Genomic DNA, 1,697 nt, shown 5'->3' with positions numbered 1-1,697 from the left:
CAGCAAGGTGGGCCGGATTGGGGAGGACAGCGATCGGGGCCTCCACAGCCTCCTCCTAGGGGCTGAACAAAGTGCTGGGTGACAGGTCGCTGCAAGGCACTGTGTGGCTGGCCCTGCTGCTTAGATGCACAGGGCCTCCGGGCTGGCAGCTTCTCCCCCGAAACTGTGTGAGGGGCCTCCAGATAGACCCTTACCCCCCCCCTCATTTCTTGGCGGGTTGGGGAACGGCAAGCCAGTGCATGAGAGGAGGGGGAGTCCGCGGGTATTCAGCGGCGACCAGGTGCCAGGCCCCGGGCTGAGCCCACAGTCTGTCCACCAGCCCCAGACACAGGCCCTCTTAGGATGCTCATTCCACAGATGGGGAAGTGGAGGTCCCAGGAGGTGAAGTGACTTGCTGCACCCAGCCAGGGAGAGTTCAGGGTTTGGAATTGAACCCAGGCTGGCTGACTCCCAATCCAGTGCTCGCTCTGTTTCACCAGCTGGGTGGGAGCTGGCCTTGGCCTGGAGGTTCCGGGAAGCGGGGAGGGGTGAAGGGTGGGTGATGAGCACTGCTTCAGTCCTGGCAGGCTTCCTGGGGGAGGTGGCTGGTTTGAGTTGGGTCTTGAGGTCTTTCCAGTGGGATGGGGATACATGGGGGTCTCACCAGTGCCCCCCTCACACCTACAGGCATCGCCTGCTCCCATCAGGCTCCCTGCATCTGACACAGGCCCAGGTCGGTGACAGCGGTCTCTACGAATGCACGGCCAGTAACCCCGCAGGGTCCGCCTCTCAGCGCTACATCCTCGGGGTGCAAGGTAGGGCCCGGGCTGGCGGCTCGGGTCACACCCGTCGTCCTGCCCTTCCTTCCGTCTGTCTCAGGCCTTCTCAGCGCCCCCTCCCCAGTCCCCGCATGCCAGCCCTGTCACCACTCCATCATTCCTGTCTTTCTCAAGCTCCTCCCCCCTTTCTCTCCCTCTCCTGTACCCCTCAGAGAACCCCCTGAGCACAGGGCCCAGCGGGGGCCTAGGACGGTGAAGACTTGGGGGTCAGGAGAGGGACCCATGAAAGGGGCTCTGGTTCCTGGCCCATCTGGGGGCCTAGGTCGCATTCACAGAAGCCAGCGAGTGGAGTCACTCCACCAAGGAGGCAGGAAACTTGTCATCACCAAGAGCCCTGAGGAGTCATGTCACGGTCAGCCAACGAGGGCCCTCGGGCCACATCTGGCCCACATCCGGTGTTCATGTGGCCCACAAGTAAAGAATAGTGTCTACATACATCTTTAAGTGATTTGGGGGAAAAAGACAAACAATATTTTGTGACATGCGAACATTATATGAAATTCAAGATTCAATGTCCGTAAATACAAGTTTTATTATGTTACGTAAACATTTGTTTACATTTCGTCTGTGGCAGAGGTGAGCGGAGACAGAGACCGCCTGGTCTGCAAAGCCTAAAATATTTACTACCTGGCCCTTTATGGAAAAATCCAATCGACCCCTGATCTCAGCGAACTCCCCATTTTGCAGAAGGGCAGGCGGAGGCTCAGAGGTTTGCTGTTTGCCTGAGCACAGGAGAGACACAGCAGCAGGGGGCCGGGTGATGAGCAGGGCCGGGTTGAATCCCGATTCTGCCACCCATTGGCCGTGTGACCTTAGGCCAGCTACTTGACCTCTCTAAGTCTTTGTTTCCTCCTCTGTAAAGTGGGAGCCACAAAGACA

At 58.6% G+C, this 1,697-nt stretch overlaps 1 protein-coding gene across 1 annotated transcript in view; it reads left to right on the top strand.

Moving 5' to 3' along the window:
* Positions 1 to 1,697, top strand: part of HMCN2 (hemicentin 2) — an 80,257-nt gene that overhangs the window by 2,774 nt on the left and 75,786 nt on the right. Inside the window, 1 exon segment of the mRNA XM_011370061.1 lies at positions 617 to 794. Within this exon segment, the coding sequence (XP_011368363.1) occupies positions 617 to 794 (178 nt within the window).

The sequence above is a fragment of the Pteropus vampyrus genome, unplaced genomic scaffold, assembly GCF_000151845.1.
Source record: "Pteropus vampyrus isolate Shadow unplaced genomic scaffold, Pvam_2.0 Scaffold158, whole genome shotgun sequence".
NCBI lineage: Eukaryota > Metazoa > Chordata > Mammalia > Chiroptera > Pteropodidae > Pteropus > Pteropus vampyrus.
This window is presented reverse-complemented; position numbering and strand designations above follow the sequence as displayed.